Source organism: Xyrauchen texanus, chromosome 11 (genome assembly GCF_025860055.1).
Source record: "Xyrauchen texanus isolate HMW12.3.18 chromosome 11, RBS_HiC_50CHRs, whole genome shotgun sequence".
Classification (NCBI taxonomy): domain Eukaryota; kingdom Metazoa; phylum Chordata; class Actinopteri; order Cypriniformes; family Catostomidae; genus Xyrauchen; species Xyrauchen texanus.
In genome coordinates this window covers 43,212,559-43,237,116 of record NC_068286.1, presented here as the reverse complement: position 1 = coordinate 43,237,116, position 24,558 = coordinate 43,212,559, and the positions used below count along the sequence as shown (strand labels likewise).

Genomic DNA, 24,558 nt, shown 5'->3' with positions numbered 1-24,558 from the left:
CCTGTATATTTCATAACACCTCTACCAGTTATTTCAAAATGGTCTTTCGATTTCTCACTTTAGTCTGATGGTCCAAGGGGGATCACAGAGCTGAAGCCCAGTCCTGTGCTCGAGCCCCTCCGCTATGGACAGCACAGCAAATACGTTTACCTTAATATGCTCCAGGACTATATGTACCAGCAAACTTGTGAAACTAAGATCATTTACTAAGAGAAACACTTATGTATAGCATACAACCCAATATTTAAAAAAATATTGTTGCCAGTTTTATGACTATCATGATGGCAGTGTTTCCTTTGCAGTCCAATTCATGAACATATCATTCTTTTGAACGAGTACTTTTTTGTTGACCTCTTTATTGGATAGACTTTATTAGATTGAAAGTAGTAAGAGGGCAGGAAATGATTAGGAGAAAGGGGAAACCTGATACATCCTGAGCCATGCAAATGCACTTGCACTTGCGAGGCAACATTTCCAACATGTCTGGACTTTTTAATGAAACAGTGGAACCAATTCAATAAATTGGTCTGAATCAAACTCTTGAGTTATTGCAGACATTAATCTGAATCAGTTGAATGGCTGAATCAATTAGACTGAATACTTATTTACCCACATACCATTGTTATGACAAACTTTAGTCATTGATGCATATTTTGTGGTTTTAACAGATTATGAATTAAATTACGTAACATTGCTCACTTACATTTTTCTAGAATGTTCAGTTAAAATAATATGGAGGGGGTGATATTTGGCTTTCACTGAAATTATGTGTAAAATGGAAGGGAATGCAGTGACTTTATTAGTAATTCCCTTTGTAGGCAGTCATATACTGTAGATGTACAGCATGTTCTAGCAGCCTCACAGCAGTACATCCCTGTCTTCTAAGCCGGATGCATTTGAATTGATGTAGGACTGAAGTCTGCAGTTAACAAGTTTGTGCTTGAGCTCTATAATCAGTATTACTTTTGAATTTAAATAATCCTGTGAAATTACCTGGTAGTAGTGTAGTCTAATCTATTAAAAGGAGAAGGGGTAAATTCAAGTGCAAGTCAAGCCCTATAGATAGAGGCCCTATTTTAACAAGTGCACTTGATATGGAATTGTGGCCTTGTCCACGAGACCATAGGTATTGAAATAATAATTTTAGGTTTCAGAAGGTTACTATGCTTCTTCAGTGCAACTTTTTTCCACCAGTGCATGTGGCAAAGTCTTGTAGGGGGACTGCAAGGGCTGAGGGTTTCATTTGGGACAGGACCAAAGTTAGGAAAAGTGATTCATTTCTGTGAATCTGTTCTTTTCAGGGCTGGACTGGGAAGAGAAATCGGCCCGGGATTTTTACATAGCAACTGGCCCAAAATTTGCATATCGCGGCTCTGTTTAGTGGTCCGTTCTGCGTAACGCTGCTGCTCATTTTAGCTGATCACGGCACATTCGGCACGTTTCGCGGCTGACCCACTGGCCCGCTGTAACCCGCACACACACACACACACAAGACGAGACAGTCACAATGTCGATGGGAAACTACTTTTATTCCAACAAGTGAGGCAGGCAAAAGTACAAACAAGGGCAAAAACCAAATGAGAGTGTCGAGGGAAGCATAGGGTCAAAAGCCGGGGAATCAAAGTAGAGCAAAGGGGCAAATCCGGGAGAGAGTGGTCAACGAGAGCGGGAGGTCGAAGCCGGGAAACAGGATCAGAATAACGAGCTATACTAAACACGGGAGCTAGGGGAATACTAGAGCTGGCAAGCTAAGGGGTAACAATCACAAGGGAGTTCGGAACTAGACGGGACTAGCGGGGGGGGCAAAGACACGGGAAACTAAATACAATAACCAACCCGCGTGAGACGAAAGGGTTGTAATATATATAGGGGCGAGTGCAGGTGTAAAAAATGATGGGTGATCAGATGAGTACAGGTGAAACTAATGTGGTGACTGAGAGCGGGCTTGCGAGCCCGAGGAGGGAGACCTGCTATGAGAGCTCGAGGGAGAAAAACGAGCGTGCGAGCTCGAGGGAGCAAAACGAGCGTGCGAGCTCGAGGGAGCAAAACGAGCGTGCAAGCTCGAGGGAGCAAAACGAGCGTGGGAGTTCGAGGGAGCAAAACGAGCGTGCGAGCTCGAGGGGGCGGAACGAGCGTGGAAGCTCGAGGGGGCGGAGCGAGGGAGCGGGGTTCGTGACACCCGCTCGGTTCTCCCGATGGCCAGTCCACCCCTGATCGGCCCCAAAGTGCGTCGGCCCACTGGGAAAATGCCCAGTATGCCAGATTACCAGTCTAGCCCTGGTTCTTTTGAATTGGCTTTTTCAGTGAATCAGTCAAAAAAAGAAAATATTCAGAGACTTTTTACATAATCAAACCATTCCCAGAGTCTATGCATGGCAAGTCTATGCATGGCATTTTCGTGTTGTAGATAAAATCTAGTCACATCAGTGAGGGTGTTCAATGTGATTAACATGATTTCACGTGCTCTTGTTTAGTCGGTTGCTCCCATCCTATTTCTGATTGTCGCTGTTTCACAATAAGTAACACTGTTTCTTACAACACTTTTCCTTATAGACTCAAGAAGGGAGGGTCCTCCTTCAACCATTCTTGTTTGGAACTTACACATTATACTTGGAAGGGTGAATAACTACACCTATTCTAGGCTAGTACTACCTACTGCTCAAACAGTAAAATAAAACAAATAATCATGTGTTCTTGTTTTCCTTAATTTTGGGTTGTCATTCCTTTGCTTTTATTAATGGTTTCACATTAATAAGTGCTTTACAAGTTGTTTTATTGCAATCTTTATTGTCGGTTAAATGGAGATGGCAAGTACATTTATATAATGATCTTCTTGCATACTGTGTTCCACTGTGCTTTTGAAATAGAGGGACTTTGTTGTGACAAATATGGGAGTGTGATAATTATATATACAGTATAAAACTGTGTGAATATTCCTCAGTCACTGGTGCTCAGGTACGTTAAAAGGCTTGTGAGAGTGATCATGGTATGTTTGGGAACTGCAAATACCATTTGTAGGATATAAAATATGAAATTATGTTAATCCATTTATACAAACTGTGTGTCTCATTGAGTGTATTTTTAATACATTAAAAACAGCAGTGGGAATTTAAATACATTTTTATTATTATTATTATACTTTTTGCTCATTTAGCTTGAATGTCAGTACTAAAACGTGGTTGTTTGTCATACCAAAAAACATTAGTGGCCAAGTAATAATTAAAGCCAGTCACTGATGCTCTGAATGGAGTGGAACTGATTGTTTTTGTGAAGTACAGAAAAGCGTCAAGTAACCCCCATTTACTAGGGGAGCTATTATCAGTGAGGCATGAATAAATGATGTGGTTGCATTTTATTTTTAATATTTGCTGGTCTATTTTGCTGCTGCTGATACTGTTTTTGTTGTGTAGCCACATTTACTTGTTTTGTAATGTTTAAGGTTAATTATAGATAATTGTTTGTTAGTTGTCACCATTGAATTTTGAAAAACACCTTATTTTACAGTGTATGTGTTACACATATTAGATGTTACTATTATTAATTACTACAGTGATGATAATAACAGTATGGTGTATACAAGCAGCTCTACAAAACAATTACACAGTAAATACATGTAGTTAATAATAATAATTCCTTACATTTAAATAGCACTTTTCTAGGCACTCAAAGCGCTTTACATATTATAGGGAGAATCTCCTCAACCGCCACCGGTGTGCAGCATCCACCTGGATGATGCGACGGCAGCCATAGTGCGCCAGAATGTCCACCACACACTAGCTATTGGTGGAGAGGAGAGTAGAGTGATGTAGCCAATTCAGGGATGGGGATTATTAGGTTGACATCATGATTGATGAGAGCCAATGGTGGGAATTGTTTTGGCTCAGGACACCAGGATTATACCCCTACTCTTTATGAGAAGTGCCCTGGGATTTTTAATGACCACAGATAGTCAGGACCTCAGTTTAACATCTCATCCAAAAGACGGTTGACGACTCATAGAAAGAGACAACAACCACTCAGCTCACCACAATAGCATTGCACAATAGCAGCTCACCACAATAGAAATTGCTGGTAAAAATCCTTGTAATTTTTGACAGTGTATATTAAATCAACCCTCTAAAGACACGTTGGAGAAAGAATCACCATTGGCTAGTTCATTTTTGTTTTTACTTGCCAGACTTTTGACAACATGTAAGTGTAATGCAACTGAAAACTAAAATAGAAAACTGAGAAGGGGCGTTTATATATATATATATATATATATATATATATATATATATATATATTAGTATTCAAATACATGGCTTCATGCAATATAGTATGCAAGATTGTACATTTTATTTTAATATTTCACTTTTGATCATTTGATGCACATTTCAACTTGTGTATTTCACATTCTATGAATTTATATGATGTCATGAAGTTTTTTAATAACAATAAAAGGTTTTGTCACAGTTTGAAATTTTAGTTGGAGCCAAATAATAAAAATTAGACTACACATGTTCAACAATTATTTAATAATTATATTATAAAAACATTAATTTAAATGCTACTATATCAAAACTACTATGTAAAAAATGAACAAACCATTGTGCTGCATCACAAGCTTATTTGTTTAATTCTTTAATGTTTATAGTGAAGTTCTGAAGTTAAAATTTTTCATAATGTATGATTGTGGATTTAAATATTTATGTATTTAAACATTTATTACACTTACTACATTACGTTACATGTTTGGTTATATGCAATCGTGTGATTTACATTGAGATTTACATTTATGCATTTGGCAGATGCTTTTATCCAAAGCAACTTACAGTGCGATTATTACAGGGACAATCCCCCCGGAACAACCTGGAGTTAAGTGCCTTGCTCAAGGGCACAACAGTGGTGGCCGTGGGGTTCAAACCAACGACCTTCTGATTAAAAGCCCTGTGCTTTAGCCACTGCACCACCACCACTGATATGTATAACAAGCACTAAACTGGTGCTCCATGAGCACACATGAACGAGAGAGAAGTTGCATGGTTGTTTTTCCCTCATCCGTGAAATGTATTATTAAAAATAATGTTTCTTTTTACCTTTTTGATCACCAACTGACAATAAATAACAGAAAGAATAAAAAAAAAGACATGTAATGAAGCAAATGGAAACTTTTACTTGATTTTTAGCGTATTGACTTGTATACAAAAAATCTTTGCACATGTAATTCAAATACAAGCTCTCAAGTTTTGCAACACTTTTACCTTCTAACAGACGTCCAACAGGTGCATTACTGGTCTGTAGACATGCTTGAAATCTGAGAATGTTGTGAAAACAGTCCGGGGGAAAGTTTAATCAAAGCCAGAGTTGATGTCCTTAAATGCAATGTCAATGTTAATGCCATTTGATGGCTCAACTAAAGCTATGGTGACAGTGTGATCCATGACAACTCAGGACCCACTGCAGCCAAATAAGGTCAATTTGCTTCAGAGTGTGTGCGCTCACGAGACACAACGTGCTGTAAAAGACAAATCGCCTGGTTCTTATTTAGTAAAAGGATCTTCTTCACCACTACACAACTCAATCTCTGGCGAGTAAAATCTGAATATTTACTTGCCAGTGCCTAATAACAGACATATTTTATTCACATCCAGGCATCTAGATAGTCTGATCTTTTTGCATAGAAATACTCAAAGTCATCTTTTCACTTTGAATGCATTGAAGACTCATGCAATCATCATACTTGGTGTTCCAAATGCATAAGCTACGGGTCAGTTTCGGCCATGGTGAGACAGATGTGTACCTGCTAACTGTCACAGATGCTCCATGTCAAAGTAGCTCTAATTGGAGTTCTGCACTGTCAAAGCAATGGGTGCCTGCCAGCTACACTGTCCCACATCTACATGTCATTTTGTCCTCATCGTTCTTATGGCCAGACAGCAGCATCTGTTGTGCAGAGATCTAATGAGGGGTTTTGTAGAGTTTGTGTTTGTTGCAAGCTAACATGTTCATGTGTTGAGTTGAAGCAGCCATATGGCCAAAAATGGATTTTCCATGTCGTTTTATGTCAGATTGCTCATGGGATGGGATGCATATTCTTAGAAATAAGAAAATGAGAAAGCTAGCATGTTTTGTTCCTCTTTCTCAACACTTTTTTTTTAACTCTATGTACTCAGTTTACTCTAGCCCTTAACCCCTCATGTTGTTCCATCTTCAAAAGACTTTCTTCTGTGGAAAACAAATACAGATTTTAGGCAGAATGTCAGCCTCAATCACCATTGAATTTCATTGCAGCTTTTTTCCATACAATGACAGTGGATGGGGACTGAAGCTAACATTCTGCCCAAGGTCTCTTTGTGTTCAACAGAGGAAAGAAAGTCATGTGAGTTTATAACGTGAGAGTGAATAAATAGTTTTTCCTCCTAATACTGAAAATCGTCTTACATAACCACTATTATTACAATGGTTTGTACTGAAGCACACATACAGTACATGTACAAATGCATACACTTCACTAATGCATTAACGAATAACAAGTACTTTATCTTCCACATTAATAAATGGAAATTGCTCAGTAATAGAGAAAATTCCTGTGAGATCAGTATTGGACAGCATTAATAGTACAGTGTAGTATTTTTTGCATCGCAGATCCATCTATTGTTAATAAGATCCATTATAAACTGATGCTCATGTCTGTAGATTTTTAGAGCACAAATTGATTTAATGGTTAAAAATGACACCGTTCAGCAAAATAAGAATGTGTGGTGACCTCAGTCAGGATTTGAGAGGCAGTTTAGTGGCTCATCTTTTGATAGAGAGAGCTGCTTAAATTATAGTCATTAAAAATCCTGCATAATTCTGGATCCATTTTCAAAAGGGGATGTTGTTTAAAATAAGAGATGTAGCTTCACAATTGTACCCCCCAAAAATCTGTCATTATTTACTTACCCTCATGTTGTTCAAAACCTTTTTTTTTTCCTCAATGGAACAATAATGCAGACTTATTTTACATTATTTTCACACTGCGCTTTTTCAAACAATAAAAATGAATAGGGACATGAAGCTGTCAAGCTCCGAAAATCTGTGCACTATTTCTAAGAGGCAAACTCTAAAATATTTTTGCAACCAGAGGGGTTACCAGGATATCATGTTTGGGGGGGGCATTTGGCTTGTTTGGGGGGGCAACATAAACAATTGAAAAAATCGGCACAAAATTAAGCTATACTACACACAATCTGTTTTAGTGCATATCTTTTTCTAAGCCAGGAACCCAGAGATAGGCACAGGGCCCCTATTAGACTATAGGGCTTAAACTGGATTTTTGTTGTTTCAGACCTCACTCATCTGCTAGCGATGGAAAAATATGCACAAAACAATCCACTTTTAAATTGTAATTTATCATCAGATGCAGAGGCGTTTCCAGCATTGAAGGACATCCGGGGCTTAGCCCAGACAATTTTATTTTCACACTAGCAACCGCTTCCCTGTAGTCCAAAGCTGGTGAGAGGGTATTCTTTGAGTTTTGCTCTGGCTGGGCCTGTTTCTACAGTTCCTAAATCTTCCACTCTAGTACTATCCTCGACATCCTCTCTCCTCCCTGAATCATCTGTGATGCAAAAGAAGAAAATGTATTGGGAAGAGCAGATCGGTGGGATTGCCCTAATATCTATCATGATTCTTGAATTTTCATGTACATTACCATAAAGTCATCACAAAAGAGTTATTATAGTGAGTAAAGTGAGGTAAAAAAAATATTGAATATAAATAATTTATATTTTTTGACATAAATAGTCAAAATGATGTATAAGATCCTAAGTTAAAGCAATACATGAATGACTTTAGTCTAAGTTCATTGACACACTATGGCATCGAACTGTATATAATTCTCATCATCTCTATGAGAATAATTCATCTGTCAAAATCCTTTCATTAGGATCATTGGGATAAACAATGTTTATCTTTTAACTTTCTCTGAAGTAAAGTGACTTATTAATTGTTACCAGTTTCCATGCCTGATTCTGGCACAGCTGATGCTGCTGCTGCTGCTGCTGCTCATCTTTGCTACACTCTACAAAACCATTTAATCAAATCAAAGTGTATATTTCCTACAAACTAATATCACGAAACAAGTCACACATACATTTTATGTTAATGCTTATTGGTTATCCTTAGCGAAAACAACACCTGATAAACAAGAAAAGTACACTCCAAACGGGGTTCGAACCGCGGTCTCCGGCGTGAGAGGCGGAGGCGTTAACTCGGAGCTACCAAGCTGCATCAATCTAAACAAGGAGGTTAGATGCTACAACTCTTGAGGTTTAGCCTACTGTGGGTGAAAGCCAACTAGATGATGATCTTAAGACTTTAAGGACAAAAACAAATGTGAATTCTTACTCACTGACTTCTTTCGGAAAAATCCCCAAAGCCTCATTTGCTTAATTTTTGCTGTCTTTCCTGCTAATTGCGTTAACTCGCCACTAAGTAACGTTAGTTGATGTCAAAGACTGTGCAAGCTCCTCCCCTACCTGCTGCATATTCAACAGAGAGGAAGAAAAGGAGTCGCCCATAGGCTACCGACAGCAAAGGAACTTATTCTATAGGCTAGATTATGCCTATGTCTATTTTTACAGGCTGTATGCAGTATGTGCAAAGCCAAAGCACAATGAAATAAGGCAACTTATGATTTCAGGGGTTTACGGCTTTTGTCCGGTTTCATATTTGTCAGTCAACTATTCAAAATACATTCGGGGCTACACTCAAAACATTCGGGGCTGAAGCCCCGGCAAAATCGGCTGCCGCCGCCTCTGATCAGATGGACAGATTATTTCTCAAATTCTCAGGGGAGGCAGAGCTTATCCTAGGGGAGGCACTGCCTCCCCCAGCCTCCCCCTAGACACGCCCCTGTTTGCAACACTTTTGCGTTTAGTATTTCAGTGCAAAACCCTGCATTCTATTCACTATCCACCTGCAGTCTAGTTTAAGCAGACACAATCAGACCTAAAGTAGTGCTGTGTCTTGAGTATTGTAATTAATCTTTGTCACTCCTTTACACAAAAACCTGCCTCCTTTCTATATGTACATAAGGCTCAATATAGATTTCGCTCCATACGCAAAACTCCATACTATTTGCCTGGTGCAATTAACCTCGCACTATTACTGCCCAAGGAAAGCAGGTGCCAGGCGTTAAACTGTAGGGTGTCACAATTATTAAATTTGTCTGACTATTAAATTGTCAAACAAATAATTGTGATAATGATGATTAGTTGTCTGTTTTAGGGCTTTCACCATTATGACGATTAATTGTCATATAAATTGTCATACTTCTTAAAGTGTATGCTTCATTAACCTTAAGAATTAATTTGTTCATATTTAACTTGGAATCATATTATAAAATAAGGATATGATATAATATGATTTCCTTTAAGGCTTTAAAGACTTATGAATGACATATAATGATAATAAAATATTTCTAAATGCTTAATGTATGTATTTTAATTGAATTGCTATTAATAGCTATGTTATATTATATTATATAACAGTGGAGAGGAAGATTTTCAGCAAACAAAAACGTAAATTTTCCTGTATTTTCCTCACACAATGCTATCGCATGACTTCAGAAGACTTAGAATATTGTATAATTCTAAGTAACAATATATAGAAAAGTTTGTTACGTATGAACTCATTTTGTGGTGCTTTTTTGGTCATTTTTGGGCCATTTCACATTACGAAAAAGTGCATTCTAGACATTCTGCTCTTCTATATATCAATTCTTGTGTTCCACGGAAGAAAGAAAATCATACTGGTTTTGAACGTTATGCGAGAGTGTTTTGATTGAACTATTCCTATATCAGTTGACTCAGAAAGGTTTAAAAGCTCATCACACATGCTGAGTTTTCACTGCTGTATGACACACTGTTAGTCCTCTCATCATGAATAAATATGACCTAACTGCAGGCTAATTGTGTCAGTGCGTGTTAAAGTGATCATTTCCTTGTTAATAAATTAAATTTATTTGACTTGTTGCATTTTTTTAATTAGTAATTCAGATACTGCTTTCTCTCTCTCTCTCTCTCTCTCTCTCTCTCTCTCTCTCTCTCTCTCTCTCTCTCTCTCACAAATACACACTTTACACACTTGCTGTCTGCTTCCTTTTATAGTGTCTCTAATGTTGTCTCTCTCTCATGCAGTCAGACAGCCACAAAGCTTAGCTATCGACTTTTGGCATAAATGGAGTTGAGGCAGGAAATATCAGGTTATCATAATAATCTCTGTTCTTTCCAGATTATGCTGGGTAGCGTATGGCTCTAACACAGGGGAGAGGAAAAGAATCCACAAACACATATGGTACACAGATACACACACACACAGGTTTGGGAGGGTTACTTTTGAAATGTATTCCACTACAGAATACTGAAAAATGCTTTAAAATGTCATTTGTAACGTATTTCATTAGATTACTCAAAGTTAGTAACGTATTCTAAATACTTTGGATTTCTTCTTCAGCACTGATAGATTTTTTTCACTTGTTTTGACTATAAAAACTGACAGTACAGTAAGACAAAATGTTAAAAATATATTCTCTGAAAAACCTAAATATCTTATCCAGTGTTGTTTCTAAAACAACATAAATCAAATTGATCTTATTTGAAGGATTTTTTGATATTTTTACAGGAAAACAATAAAAAAATTATCATAAAGAATAAGATTTTTGCCCTAATATCAAAGATCTTACTAGAAAAAAGAAATTATGATCTAACGTGAATTTTCTTGATAAAATAATATGATCGTGCCTGGTAACATGAGCATGTAAAATGGCTAGAAATAGCATTTTAGCTTAGCGTAAAGCTGACAATTTTATTTCTATTTCTTCTGCTCCAAACTTACTTCAAACTTACTTCTCTGTCTGCTCGTATGAATGTAACGCATCATAAGAAAGTGTTCAGTGATCAAAATACTTTTTGAATGTAACTGTTTTCTAATTATCAATGATTTAAATGGAATACAGTTACTTATATTTTGTATTTTAAATACGTAATACCGTTACATGTATTCTGTTACTCCACAACACTGTGTGTGTATATATATAATACGGATTGAAATTCAGTTTGAAATTAATTGCATTATTGTGGCAAATTAATAAAGCATTGATTAGACAATGCAAATAGTGGCTTAAGAACGTCTAGGTTACGTATGTAACCTCCGTTCCCCGATGGAGGGAACGAGACGTTGTGTCAGAGAAGCGACACTAGGGGTCTCTCTTGAGCGCCGATATTCACCTCTGAACTATGAAAAAAGGCCAATGAGAGTTGGCAACCAGTATTTGCATGTCCCGCCCCCGGACATACGGGTATTTAAGCGGTGCAAATACAGGAGTTCATTCAGGATTTTTCTGAGGAGCCGGAAATGGTCCGGCCACAACAGGGGCTCGGCTCAGCGACGTGGCAGGGGAGACACAACGTCTCGTTCCCTCCATCGGGGAACGGAGGTTACATACGTAACCTAGACGTTCCCCTTCTGTCGCTCTCTCCACGTTGTGTCAGAGCGAGCAGGTATTCCTAAGTGCAGAACGACCAACTGTATCAGGCTGCACGTACCCTTCCCCAATGCCCCATTTAAGCCATCAGGATTCCTTATCGTTACCCTGGAGGGGGGAACAAGGTGACGGCCGCCAACATGGGAACGGGCCAAGCCTGGCTGGGCCTCTTTTCTCTCTATGTTTCTCGCATAGAGCAACTACGGCCGGGGCCCTTACACGCATTGAGGGAAGGGGGTCTTAGCCCTTATTAGGGCGGAGAAGACCCTGCGGAGGCCACACCTACCCGGGAGGGGAGGCAAATTTTGAGTGGCAAATACATCGCATGGCCTATACTTAGGTCTTATGCGGAACAGTAGTGCGGTGGTAGATCCAGCCTCACAGAGGGGGGAAGCATACAGCACGGCACCCGAGGCAGCTTTAAGTGCCTAAGGAAAACACGGAGTCAACTCTCATGAGGGGACAGAACCGTGGTTTTACACACAGGGGGAGTCCGAACAGGAGACCTTACCTGTGGGGCCCCTATACCAGTACAGGGTAGCTAGTGGTACCCGCAGTGGTTTGGGTCGGCGAGTTCCTCCGCAGAACTGCGACCCACGAGGGCTAGGGAGGAGTCAACCAGTGTCCCAAACCTGGGATCTCCTGGGAAAGAAGGTGCACTGTTTCCCTGGTTAGGGGAAGGGCGCTGGGTGCAAGCGATTCACCCGGTCAGATCGTGGACGTGCCACCGAGTTCTACTGGCTCGGTACCTGAGAGAACACGGGACGATACTGACTCAACTCGGAGATTGTAGAATCTCGCAAAAGTGTTAGGTGTTGCCCAGCCCGCTGCTCTACAAATGTCTGCTAGGGCAATGCCCCTAGCCAGTGCCCACGAGGACGCAACACTCCTGGTGGAGTGGGCTCGGACCCGCAAAGGGGGGGGGGACGGCCTGGGTGTGATAAGCCAGGGAAATGGCGTCGACAACCCAGTGGGCGAGTCTCTGCTTGGAGACAGCATTCCCTTTCTGCTGTCCCCCAAAGCAGACGAAGAGCTGCTCAGAGCGTCTGGTGCTCTGTGTGCGGTCCAGCACTCTGCGCACTCTGCGTAACTGGTGGGGCGAACCAATAAGCATCACCTCGGTCTTGTCACTATTTAAGCATAAAAAATTAGCAGACATCCAATTTTTAATAACTGTGATACACTTGGAAAGATGTAATACGGCCACATTTACCTCAGATTTTGAGTGAACATATATCTGGGTGTCGTCCGCATAAAAATGAAAATCAAGACCTAGAGACCTCAAGAGTTGGCCAAGAGGAAAAATATAAAGAGTGAAAAGTAAGGGACCCAAAATTGAACCCTGAGGAACACCAAATTTTACCATACCAGCCTCAGATCTGCAGCCACCCAGCACAACGTATTGTTTGCGATCTGAAAAATAAGACTTAAACCAGCTCAGAGCAGAGTCAGATACACCAAAGACAGACTCTAAGCGCGAGAGTAAAGTGCTATGATCAATAGTGTCGAAAGCAGCACTGAGATCAAGCAGAATCAGTATTAGGGTGACCAGATCAGAATTGGTAAAATTCGGGACGGACGAATGAATTTCGGGGGTTAATGAATTTCAGAAATCTGGGCAAAATTATTTATTGAGGAATTCTGAATGAAATGACTGTCTGTCATGTAAACACAGAAATACAAATAAAAAAAAACATTGAACTCAAGTGTCATCATGAAACAAATAAAACAAACACTGCGCTTTAACATCAGCAACATCCAATCAAATCACTCCTTGTGACTTTTTTGAGCATGAAATTCGCGCCTTGCCACCTACGTAGTCTACGTAGCCTACTGCAGCTCTCTACGTTCTTTTACTGTCTATGGTTGCAATGAGCAGCCGACAGGAGCTGGCTGCAGGACGGCAATGAGCAATTTTTAATATTCTATCACACTATAACTACTCGAGAGTCTGCTCTTGAGACTTTGCTCTAATTTTCGGGACAATTAGGGCAGGATTCAGGATTCGGGACAACTGCTTGGATTTCGGGACTGTCCCGAATTTTTCGGGACGTCTGGTCACCCTAATCAGTATTGATAAGCAACCAGCATCGGAAGCCATCAATAAGACATTTGTGACTTTGACTAATGCTGTCTCAGTGCTATGCATTTTACGAAAGCCAGATTGAAGAGGCTCAAAGAGGTTATTTGCAGATAAATGAGAAAGCAGTTGTGAAGCAACAATACGTTCTAAGATTTTAGCAATAAAAGGGAGACTAGAGATGGGACGAAAATTTGCTAGATTCTCAAAGTCACGGCTATTTGTTTTTGGAACAGGGGTTACAGCAGCAATTTTAAGTGCAGATGGCATGACACCAGAAAACAGTGAGTCATTTATAATACTCAATACAGCCGGACACAAAGAAGAAAAGCATGACTGAAACAACCCAGCTGGTATGGGATCAACACTTGTGGTGGCAGCCCTCATTTTTAGAACCACATTATACAGGGATTGAGAATCTAACATGGAGAATTCTGAAAAACAAACCCCAGAAAATTACATGTTACTTATTTTTGAGGTAACAGTTATATTAGTGGTAGTAATCTGATCTCTTATCCCCTCAATCTTATTTCCAAAAAACACAAGAAACTTATTGCATAATTGAACAGAAGGAGGGACATTGGGAATATTATTTACGTTTAAAAGATTGTTGATAGAATTAAACAATTTTCTTGGGTTATCTTGATTACTTGCAATGATCTGGGAGAAATGAGCAGACCTTCTCGATACAATTTCAGTCCTATATTCTCCCAAACTTTCTTTCCAGGCCAGATGATACACAGTTAGACCAGTAGAGCGCCATCTGCGCTCCATTTTGCGACACTGAGTTTTCATTGCGCGCAGATCATCGTTATACCACGGGGCAGATCGTTTAAAAGATACAGCACGTGACATCAGAGGAGCAAAAGTGTCCAGGCCAGATGAAAGAATTGTGTACAAACAATTTACTTTATCATCCAATGCACCAGATGTTAGAATACAACTAATAGCAGAGTCAATAAAGTCTGAGAAGTCGGTGGGTGCAATAGATCTCCACTTACGGTAATAAATAATACGGGAAGTAGTAGTCAGTAAATCAGGTAACTCCAAGTTGAAAAGAATGGCTAAGTGATCAGATAGCCCAAAATCAGATACAGACAACCCAAACACAAGTGTACCATTTTGAATCACAAGATCCAACATGTGGCCTTTGTTGTGTGTAGGACAATCCACAACTTGATGTAACACAAAGCAGTCTAATAAAGATGTAAAATCTCTAGTTGATGAAATATCTTTTTGTCCATGTGTATATTAAAATCACCAAGAATTAAAATTTTCTGAAATTTTAAAACCAACACAGACAGTAGTTCAGCAAAATCCGATGTAAATTCTTTGCTACCCTTGGGAGGTCTGTACACAGTCACAATGACCGTAGATGATGAAGCAGAAACACTCAAGGCGAGGCATTCAAATGAGGTAAACAAAGGGATATCCACAGAACACAGTCCTAGAGGCTGTTTAAACAGCACAATGATACCACCTCCTCTTCCAGTTGAACGCGGAAGATCGCATAATCCATATCCCTCAAGAGTCAGTTCATTAAGGAGTAGACCATCAGACTCTTTATGCCAGGTTTCTGTTAAGCATATGAGATCCCAGTTTTGATCCATAATTAGATCACATACAGTCAAAGCTTTGTTATTAATCGAGCACACATTTATCAGTGCAGATTCCAGCAATCGTACCGGTGCAGCCGAGGCTGGTGCAGCCTCCTCACGCAAGACTGCCAAATTATTAAAATTAACCCCCGTAGGTCTCCATGGCGACTTCAGCGGTTTACGCAAGACGGTCAGATAAAAAATATTATTTTGAGACGAACATAAGTACCCACTCCGTGATGATCGATGTAGGTAACGTTTTAGGCGAAGTATTCCGTAGGTAGTGCAAAGTGCGCGTAATTCAGTCCCCAAAGCATGATTCCCATTAAGGTTCAGCAGCTGGCGAAAAGTGTACCTTAAGGCCATTGTAGAGGAGTCCATGCAAATATCAATATCACTATTGTGTAAGTCCTGGATCACACAACTGTTGATGATTAACGGTCCGCAGACACCCAGAAACAGCAACAATAGTCCAAAGACTGTAACGCGATTCCACATCACGATGGAAAACATGGGCGACATGTACAGACTGGTTACCTATGAAGCTTGTAAGGTAATTAAAAAATATCCAATTTAAACATTAAAGCCAAATGATTAGCCGGAGAAAGGAGCGGCCACCACACGCGCCAGCGTGCCCTTTCAACCGGATCTGTCAAATTTATCTTCACATGTATTATTTCACTCACATATGAAATTACTATCAAGTGGAGCGCAACAGCTCTATCCACCTGGGGGATCTCCGTGTACCCGTGGCGCGCTCCGCCGTCGAGGGTGGCGAGGGCGGATGAGCAGGTGGCGGTGCGAAGAGTGGAGAGGGGTGCTCTCCACGAAGACGTCAGCTCATCATGCACCTCCGGAAGAAAGGAACCTGGGGGCGAGGCTGTGAGCGCGCCCACGCCAAGAACCAATCGCCCAGCCGTGATGGCTGTGAGGAGGATGGAGGGTTCCAATCCAGGCCCACGCTGTTGGCTGCCCGGAAAGCATATCGGACATCTGTGCGTCGGCCTCCTCCTGGGCGTGCAAGCCCAGGCGGCAGCCCAGAGGAGCCCTCAGCATCAGAGCTCACGCCCCGATGTCGCGCGAACTCATCTGCTTCCATCGCAAGAGGGTAGGCAGACTGGCTGTGAGGCGAGTCGCCGCCACCTCGAGCGGGACGGGAGTCAACGAGCGTGCCGGGCGCGGGTGGTCCGAGGGGCGCACCGGCGAGCTGCACCCGCTGCCATCCCTGAATCGCCTCCATCGCCAGCCGCATCGCCCTCAATCCCGTGGGAAGAAGGAGCGACGCTGGGCGGTTGGAGTGGCTTGCTTACGGTTGTAAGCAAGCCGCGACCGCAACGTTGTCATGGTCTTGTTCTCGCAATGAGAACATGAACCATCCAAAAACGCAGCCTCAGTGTGATCACTGCCCAGACACACGAGACAACGCCTGTGGCCGTCGGAAGCGGAGAGTACTCTACCGCATCCAGGAACAACACAGGGGCGGAAAGGCATCTTTATAAAGACGCGTCCTTAAAAGGACGTTCAACGCCGCTGTGTTTTTTGCTCTTTTAGAGGAAATTACTCTTAAATGAATGAAAGAACTTGTGAGAGATCTTTCTTATCTGCAACTGTCGATGCGCTCAGGGGCAGGAAGTGCACAGCCGTGCAAACAGGAGAAAGCCGCTGTTGTGCGCCGTAGAATCCAACAGCATGCAGCAGAGGATAGCAGGATCTCGGTGTGTAAACGCAGCAGTCTGCAAACACGCACCATCGGCTCCGAAGAAATTTTCTGAATGAACTCCCGTATTTGCGCCGCTTAAATACCCGTATGTCCGGGGCGGACATGCAAATACTGGTTGCCAACTCTCATTGGCCTTTTTTCATAGTTCAGAGGTGAATATCGGCGCTCAAGAGAGACCCCTAGTGTCGCTTCTCTGACACAACGTGGAGAGAGCGACAGAAGGGGAACTCAGTATATTGTTTGTTTTATTCTCAAATTATTGATTTGACAGCAATCTGTTTTGCACTTATTGATGTTTGTTCATCAGTGTGTCCAGTTCTCACATTTTTAGGACACTGTCAAATGAAACGTAGAGGAAACTTTGAAAATCGAATCTCATGATTCCTATATTCTATTGTGCTTCCACAACGAGCGGTTCTCATATGGCGGCTGCGCTGCTTGTGAGGTTTGTTGAGGCGCACTGTCTGCCACCTATTGACGCAGCTCGTAAAAACACGTTCTTCAAGCTTGAATTGCAGGCATTGCTCCACAAAGAGATGGTTGCTCCAAACCGCCATTGAAGATATAGGGAGCACTTTACCTAACCCTTTCCCTAACCTTAAAGGTGCACTCAGCGATTCCTGAGAAACACTGTTGATATTCGAACTCAACTGCCAAAACAAACACACTCCCTTCTGTCAGTGCTCCTTTGTAAGCTCCTCCCCCAAATTCATGCACGCTGAAAAGCCTTGACGATGTTGACGTCTGGTTGATCCTAGCCCTCGACTTATTATAATCCTTCTTTTTTAGCATATATTTATCTGACATTTTTCCTCATTGTAGTTTAGAAAGTTTGCATCAGCTAGATTTGCCGTCGTTCTTCTAATGAATTTCCCTCTTGCTCTGCCCCCACCCCCATCATGTGCACGCCCAAGAACCAACCCCTGTTGCTGATTGGCTGGAGTATTGTTGTGTGGATTGGTCAGATCCACTTTGTTTTTGTCCCATTTACAGAGCCTGGACTGTGTACAAATACTAGATTTTTTATTAGCCCACCCACAGAACAGACAGCTAGCAGACTGTGAGGAGATACTTGCAGAATTTAACAAAAAGTGTATTGGATTAGAATTACTGAGTGCACCTTTAAATGACGCCCCCTTTTGGAGTCGGCACAACCCACTTTTGAAGTAACCACGCCTTCTTTTGGAGATTCCGCCCCCATTTGGAGGTCTCCTGCCAGCAGCTATACCTACTTGGGGTATGGTAGGAAAATAAGTACTTTTAATATGGAATTTATGTACACTTTAATGGGCATGATTGATTGCATTAATTTTTAAAGCATAATCTTTTAGATAATTATTGAACACGTTAAATTGACAGCCCTAGTTTTATATAAAGCTAATTATAATTTCTATAGACTAAACCTGACTGTAAAAGAAGTCTTTTGGCACTTTTAGAAACAAAAAACAAAACAAAAAGAAAAATTTAGGCTTAGATTAAATTAAATCTGTCTGTGCCGTTTTTTAATTCTTCTTCTATGTAAGCCCTAGTCGGACGTTTTTGACCGTCACACTGAATCTTGCTTTTTTATCAGTGCCTCTTGCAGGGTTGCAGCATTTTTAAGACACTGTGAAGTTACATTTTATTCCATTCATTGCACTGCGTCTAGTGTTTGTTTGAAATGCAAAATGTGTTTGGTCTATACGGCCCCTAAAAGGGAGGTTTTGTACAAATGAACCAAGTTTGTCCCAGCACTATAGCTACAGTAACACACCCACACACACACACAAAATAGCATACAGGATGCACACATACCCAACACATATACAGACGAAAGTTTGATGGAAATACTTTACGTATGCTTTGCATGTATGTACGTTGTTTCCTGATGATAATGTATTAGGGATTGTGTAAAGCTGCTGTGGAGTGTTTTCCAAACGAGGCAGATGGTGTGTATGTGTGTTTGAAATTGTGTGTGTAAGTCTAGTGGTTCAAAGGGCTTCAGTTTTACATGAGTCAGAGATCAGATTGACCCATTTCCTCCACAATAAGCTCCTGACTTGGGGAACACACACACACACACACATTTGGGGTTTGTATGTGTCACTGTAGCCCTCCTCCGTTCCCCGTTCCCCGTTCCCTACATCATCATGAATCCCTATAGGAAGTGACACGTGTGGTCTTTTCTCTCTCAGCTCTGTAAAAGCGAAGGCAGCCTCCGATTGCAGTGGAGGAATTAAATATAGATAGGACACGAGGGAGGCAGCACGGATGAGGGGGTCTGCAACCACTCTTTCTCTCTTAATGATGTAATGTGATGTGACAAGCGTGGTGCTCGTGGGGGCAGAGTTACCATAGTGATTCCCAACACGCCCCCAATCTGTGGCAATCAACCATGCACAGCATTCATATTTAATGCAACTTTTACTTAGTGCAGTTCTACTGCCCACCCAACTCAACTTTGTCTCTCTCTCTCTCTCTCTCCAATACTTTTAGAAGTATGATTATACATTGATGGGCTGGATGTTGTAATTATTGACTTTATGGTAAGTCTTATCCCTGCTAGAGAGAGAGAGGACTTTAGTAGCTGTCATCTATTATCACGTATATATTCCATGCTGTTTTTCACTTTTTTACTCAGAGTTGTATCCTGAAATCTGTATAGCTGCTTTCCCGAAACCAGGACAGATTTTATTACTTTCAACAGTTTTTATTACTCCAACTATCAGCTTATCAGATTAATGCACATTGATTTGAGTTGAAATTATTTTATTAGCTTTCTTGTAGAGATCGCACAGTGATCCGAAAAGCAGGAGAGACGGCTCGCTGAACTCGGTTGAGCGGTCTGATATTTCTAAATCCCCGGATGTGCGGTTGTTACTGAGCAATATCTGACCACTGGATGGTGCCATTGACCAGAATTGAGTATTCCAGAGGGCCGTGTAATAAATGATGCTATCATACTATTTTTGACTTGAATAAACCAGTTAATTTAGATGCTACATCATGAAGCACATATTTTAGTGAACACTGCAAAAAAATATAGTGTATCGAATACATTAGCTTTATGTGGTAACATATATATTAACTGGTTTGATACAGTTCAAAAAATTTATTTAATGTGATCTGACGATTAGGTAACAATTGCAGGTTACTACTTTCTTCATTGATGTCAAACCTGCCAAAACGCACCTGAATGTGCCATGTCTGAATATACCTGAATGTGAATGAGATTTGAGAGCTATGGCAAAGGGAAGATTTACAAAACTTGAAACATAGCACACAAGCCGTATGGACTACTTTTATTGTGCCCTATAACTTCCGATAAAAATAAGAGCTGCGTGAACATTCTGCAAAATAACTAATTTTGGGTTCCACAGAAGAAAGAAACTATCCCTTTAAGCTAGACTACTTTCTGCCTCTATGCCTTTAACATTTCAGTATCAGTGAAGGCCCTATGTTAAATGATATGTTCAAGAATTGATTGACCACTCAGTAATTTGTTATGTGATCCTCAGAGAGAGCCTTACACACAGAGCACTAATTGATTAATGCGATCGACTGAGTACCTGCACATGTCATGTTCTGCTGTGCCTACACATGTGACTGAAAGATATGTTTGCTTGTTCGCTTGTGTATTTTAGGTTATGAGTGCACTAACAGCTTGGTGATCCACATACTCAGGCAACCAATGAGAGGATGGCCAGAGATCATATGATCTACAGAAGAACCTATCAGCCGGTGCTACTGATTTTATTGGGCGTACTCCAGCTGACGCATACACAAAGTGAGTAACACACAGACATCCTCTGAAACCATGCAGCTAGAAATAACTGTTGGCTCTTTTCATATTTTATATTTATTCCCCACTATAATAGCCTTAATATAATTTTTACGGAGTGCGGCAAGGATAAGGGCATGCTTTAATGTACAGTAGCTTATTAAACTAGTTTCGACTCAAATTTTATATTGGATGAGTCGTGTTCGAAGCTATTGCATAATGCTAGTAAACACACAGGAATAGTTCACCCAAAAATGAAAACGCTCTCATCATTTTCTCACCCACATGCCATCCCAGTTTCTTTCTTCTGCTAAACACAAACAAAGATTTTTAGAAGAATATTTCAGCTCTGTAGTTCCATACAATGCAAGTGAATGGTGACCAGAAATGTAAAGCTCCTAAAAGAGCATAAAAACAGCATAAACGTAATCCATCCAACTCCAGTGGCTAAATCCATATCTTCATAAGTGATATTATTTGTGTGGGTGAGAAACAGGTCAATATTTAAGTCATTTTTTACTATAAATCTGAGTGGTGGTGGTGTAGAGGGCTAAAGCACATAACTGTTAATCAGAAGGTCGCTGGTTCGATCCCCACAGTCACCACCATTGTGTCCTTGAGCAAGGCACTTAACTCCAGGTTGCTCCGGGGGGATTGTCTAAATAAATGCATAAATGTAAATGTAAATCTCCCCTTTCACTTTCACATTCTTCTTCTTTTGATTTGTGTCACCTACTGGTCTGGGCTGGTCAAAGGTGAAGATTTATAGTAAAAAATGACCTAAATATTGATCTGTTTCTCACCCACACCTACCATATCACCTCTGAAGACCACTGAAGTTGTATGGATTATTTTTATGTGCATTTATGTACTTTTTGGAGCTTCAAAGGTCTGGTCACCATTCATTTGCACTGTATGGACCCACAGAGCTGATATATATAGTACTTCAAAAATCTTAATTTGTGTTCAGCAGATGAAAGAAAGTCATAAACATCTGGGATGGCATGAGGGTGAGTAAATTATGAGAGAATTTTTATTTTGGGGTGAACTATTCCTTTAATGCAGCAAATGACTGTGTTTCTCATCCCTAACTTCAAACAGTTTATAGTAAGGCTTATTGCATGTCATAAGAGGCGCGACGCAACAAAATGCCAGTGACAGGTAGTTTTTCTGTCCACACTGAAAGCGAAAATGTTGTTATTACCAGTGGGAAATTCAGTATTTTCTCTGAGCCCTGACTTTCCGAATTGGGGGTGTGATAATAAAAGGATTATGTTGGAAACAAACAAGTATTAGTAATATTTCAGCTTTACTTGGGAAATTTGACTGTACATAATTTTCTGGACTGTTAATGGAAATAGCTTGCCAGAAAACGGTTTATGAGGCAACAGGTGTGTGCAACAAAAACACATTTCCCATCACAGGGATGATAACATAAATAGATAACTCATCAATTAACATACATAAATTGCAGCTTTGAACTTTATTTTGTTTTGGTTCTAAAAATGTTTCTTGTATTTGTCTGTAAGTGAAAAAGAGAGAAACAAATATGAAATAACTAAACTGGTACATTCTTATACCAAAATCATCAAATGCACTTTACATCATCATCATCTGAATACTTCTGACCTCAAGTACGAACTTCCCAGAAGGACTTGAAAGCAGCTTTTGTCGTTGTCCATGTTTGAGGTTTATACACATGAGCAGCGTCCAATGAGATTTCGGCAGTGGCCAATTCTCAGGGCCAGCAAAGCTTTCTCTGCTGGCCCAACATGCCAAATAAATAATCTCATTCTCATTGACCTTTTTGCCTATGTATTTTTAATCCCTTTCCACTCTTAATTAATCTACAAACAAATAGAGAAAAACGAAATCAGAATCAGAATTTACACCTTGATGCTTACATGCAAAGTGTGACAACCGCATTCCCAAAGCAGCGCGTGATTTTGAGCTCCACCCCCTCAGGCCTTCAGAATTTCTTCAGAATCCCTCAACACTGCAAATGAATGGGCAACTAAAGTCAGATGGTCAGATTCATCAGCCAATAAAATTGATTTATTTGTTCTTGGTGGGTGTGATCTTTTGGATATGTCCCAGTCGAGGCCTTCTAGATGGCCTTGAGTGATGCAATCACGTTTTAAGTGAAAAGCGCAAGATCTTGCTGACGAATCGGCTGTCATCACTGCCGCTATCGCCATTGAGAAAGAGATCCTTAAGGATTTAAAAACCTGAGATGTTCTGCATGACCGTGTGAATGCTTAATTTACTAAACAGGAAAGATTATTAGATAGATTTTTCCAGGTATTATAGACTTCCTTGCTAGAGTCATATGAAAATTTTTATTTTTGAATGTCTGTTCGGGAGACGTTCATTTATCAAAACAGTCATGCTACAGTTAAAATTAGGCTTGCTTTAGCTTTTAAGTGTCGTTTCAAGTTCTGTCTTTCATCCGTGGACGTGTTTTTAAAATGTCAATTGGTATTACTAGTTAGCTTTGACATAATGTATGATGCCCAAAGGCATCGGGTGTTTTAGTCATTGTGAAACTGTGTTTTCTTAATGGCATGAATCACACTGGAGGCTTAGTCTTAAAATGCACGTCCGCCACTGGATTTCAGAGTGGGCGGGGCTATCCAACACAACTTTGTTGAAATAAAAATCAAGCGACTTTTAGCTCAGATTAACATGAAAGAGATAGCTTTCAGTGCTTGTCACTTTGTTGCGTCACGCATGTTTAGGACACGGTGTTATCAACTATATTAGAAGAATTGTTTATTTTGATTATTATTATGTTAATAAATCTAGATATTTATCAAATAATAATTTCTAGAATTTTACCACAACCTCTTGTGGTTTATTTATTACAAAGTATGCAAGTATATAATTAAAAAAAAATACGGTTTCTGAAAATGCTAAGTAATTTCATACTGCTAAAACAATTTGATGGATTGTAGTACTATCCTCCATTTCAGGCTTTGACTCCACACAATGTCCAGATCAGCTTTTAAAAGACAGCTGTTGCCTTCACTGAATACGTAAAGAAATGACGTCAACGTTTAATACATTGTTTTTATCTTTTCATTTGATGACCATGATATAAGATTAAAAAAGACAATCAGGCCAGCGTTCTCTTACTCTCTAGAAAAGACTAAAGAGATACTATATGTCAAGAGTATAAATGCTGATCAAATTATTCGTGGTCCGGGGAGGATGTTTATTGTTCTCCCCGTGCTGTTACCAGAATGCTTGTAATTGTATTTTATAATAACAGAAGAGAGGGCTTGCTTTTGTGTAAACTTCATCTGTTCTTTTCGTACATGCGGATCAAAGCATTTTGAATTAAAGCATGTAAAATGAAGATGAAGAGATTTCATTGCACATCATCTGGGATGATGACCCGAACATACATTTACCCACACACACACACACACACACACACACACACACACATCATTGTGCTGGGTTAACCTGAGCTAACCTTTGGTTGGTTAAACATGCCATTAGTGTAGACCTGTTGGTCAGTGGGTTATTGGGCAGATGAATACACTGGAGAGTGACATCATTTGCAGATCCAGTGGATTAGACAAAGTAGATGAGGCAACCACTGCATACTGCGTCATTCACACTGATTCTCTGCACATATCCTCATCTACAAGGGTTAATTCACTCCGTCTTTCGTATGAACTCTAAAGCACTTTTAATGCAACATATACAACCTTGTTTTTTAAAAGGGGTTATATGCTTTAATTTCAAAATCAAAGTCAGTTTTATTGTCCTTCTCCACATTGGAGCAAAACAAATTATGGTAATCATTTAAAGTATGCCTTTGCTTTAAATGGGTATTCACTCAGGACTCGTTATTGTGTTTAAAAACAGAAACACACATTT

The 24,558-nt window shown here is 40.3% G+C and overlaps 1 protein-coding gene across 1 annotated transcript in view; it reads left to right on the top strand.

Moving 5' to 3' along the window:
* Window positions 1-24,558, top strand: part of ptprdb (protein tyrosine phosphatase receptor type Db) — a 101,994-nt gene that overhangs the window by 27,932 nt on the left and 49,504 nt on the right. The window contains exon 5 of the mRNA XM_052137734.1: window positions 20,534-20,676. Coding sequence (XP_051993694.1) covers window positions 20,589-20,676 — 88 coding nt within the window. The 5' untranslated portion in view covers window positions 20,534-20,588. The remainder of the gene's footprint in view (window positions 1-20,533; window positions 20,677-24,558) is intronic.